Source organism: Octopus bimaculoides, chromosome 5 (assembly GCF_001194135.2).
Source record: "Octopus bimaculoides isolate UCB-OBI-ISO-001 chromosome 5, ASM119413v2, whole genome shotgun sequence".
NCBI lineage: Eukaryota > Metazoa > Mollusca > Cephalopoda > Octopoda > Octopodidae > Octopus > Octopus bimaculoides.
Window position 1 is genome coordinate 63,410,527 of NC_068985.1, and position 1,556 is coordinate 63,412,082.

At 37.8% G+C, this 1,556-nt stretch overlaps 1 protein-coding gene across 3 annotated transcripts in view; it reads right to left on the bottom strand.

Annotated features, from left to right (window-relative positions):
- Positions 1 to 1,556, bottom strand: part of LOC106870415 (uncharacterized) — a 142,670-nt gene that overhangs the window by 64,908 nt on the left and 76,206 nt on the right. For all 3 annotated transcript variants that reach the window (XM_014916480.2, XM_014916479.2, XM_014916481.2), the window contains exon 8: positions 1,181 to 1,231. In XM_014916480.2, the coding sequence (XP_014771966.1) occupies positions 1,181 to 1,231 (51 nt within the window). The remainder of the gene's footprint in view (positions 1 to 1,180; positions 1,232 to 1,556) is intronic.

Consider the following 1,556-nt stretch of genomic DNA (forward strand, 5'->3'; position numbering starts at 1 on the left):
GTGTGTTTACGTTTTTATCCCCACTATAACTTGACAACCGCTGTTACTGTATTTACGTCCCCGTAACCTTGCTGTTTTGCGAAACAAATCGATAGAATAAGTACTAGGCTTACAAAGAATAAATCCTGGGGTCAATTTCTTCGACTAAAGGCGGTACTCGAGCATGGCCGCAGTCACATGACCGAAACAAATATAACAATAAAAAGTATGCCATTTCAATCCCGAGCAATGCCGGATATCTCTGCTAGTGAGCTATAAAACCTGTGGCATAATTGAGGTTGAGACTACGCTTCAAGTTTTCTTATCTCTAAGAAAAAAGTTCTAACGAGAACTAGGGGTCCTTCGCTAGCGTGAGATCTCAAATGACTTTTGGGCTCTGAAAGGTGTATGAAGAGCTGATTACATATACTGCAGTAATATCTCACTTCAGCATTGGCTCCACTTTCCGTTTGTTTATATGTATGTCCAAGTGCCAGTTCAATCCTTCAAGATACCTGCGGTTTTTCGACAGAAACTGGTCATCCGGATGAAAATTCTCATAGTTCATGTATGCCTTACCAACATGGGCACGCTGGTGCGATCTCATACCAGCGTAAAATGTACATGCCTTTGTGCATAAAGAACATTTAAAGAAAGAATGAGAAACTGTCGGAAAGCTATTGATATTGATCAAGTTTTTAAGAAATTTTGTTTTATCCGTCCATCCATCCATCCAATTTTCTACTCTGTTTCACAGTTTCCATCCACCAAATTCCTCTCGCGCGGTATTGGTTGATCAGAGGCTGATGACCTTTGCCCAAAGAGTGACTCAGTGGGATTGACCTAAAAAAACATGATTAAGAAGCGAACTTCTAAATAACACAACCGTACCAGCTGATCCTCAACTCGGAGTTATTCAAAAACTCCGAATGACAAAATAAACTTTACTTCACGTATTGAGTAGATTTTCTCTCTCACGCTCTTTCACTCTCCCTTTCACACACACACACAAACACAAGCACACAAACTTTCACATGCGTACACATATCTTTTCAATGTGACCAAACATAGTTATGAAAAAATGCTGCTGTGTGGAAAGCTATATTCTCGCCTAAGTAGTATTAATTAGTGTTAATCAAATAGTTTTAATTAAATAGTTCCAAGATAGAGGTGAAGAATTTTATTTAAAACTACCACATACTTGAAATTTCATCTTCACTCGGCTTCTCATAGCCCTTGTTGTATAATGACACTGAAAATAGTAAATATATTGCGATTAGCTTATGTGCATGCATATACGTGTAGACATACATATATATATTTACAAATATGTGTGTGTGTGTATGTTTATAGTAAATAGATATGATTTTCCATTCTGACTGGTTTCATGCTAAATTAGCCACAATTCAGGTGAACGTGATAATGCTTTCTTGAATTTCTGTCTGGAGAGTGCACTATTTAACATGAAATTTAAAGTCATGTAAAAGAAGTTATATTTGTAGTAGTCACACACACACACACACACACACACACACACACACACACACACACACACACACACACACACACACACACAC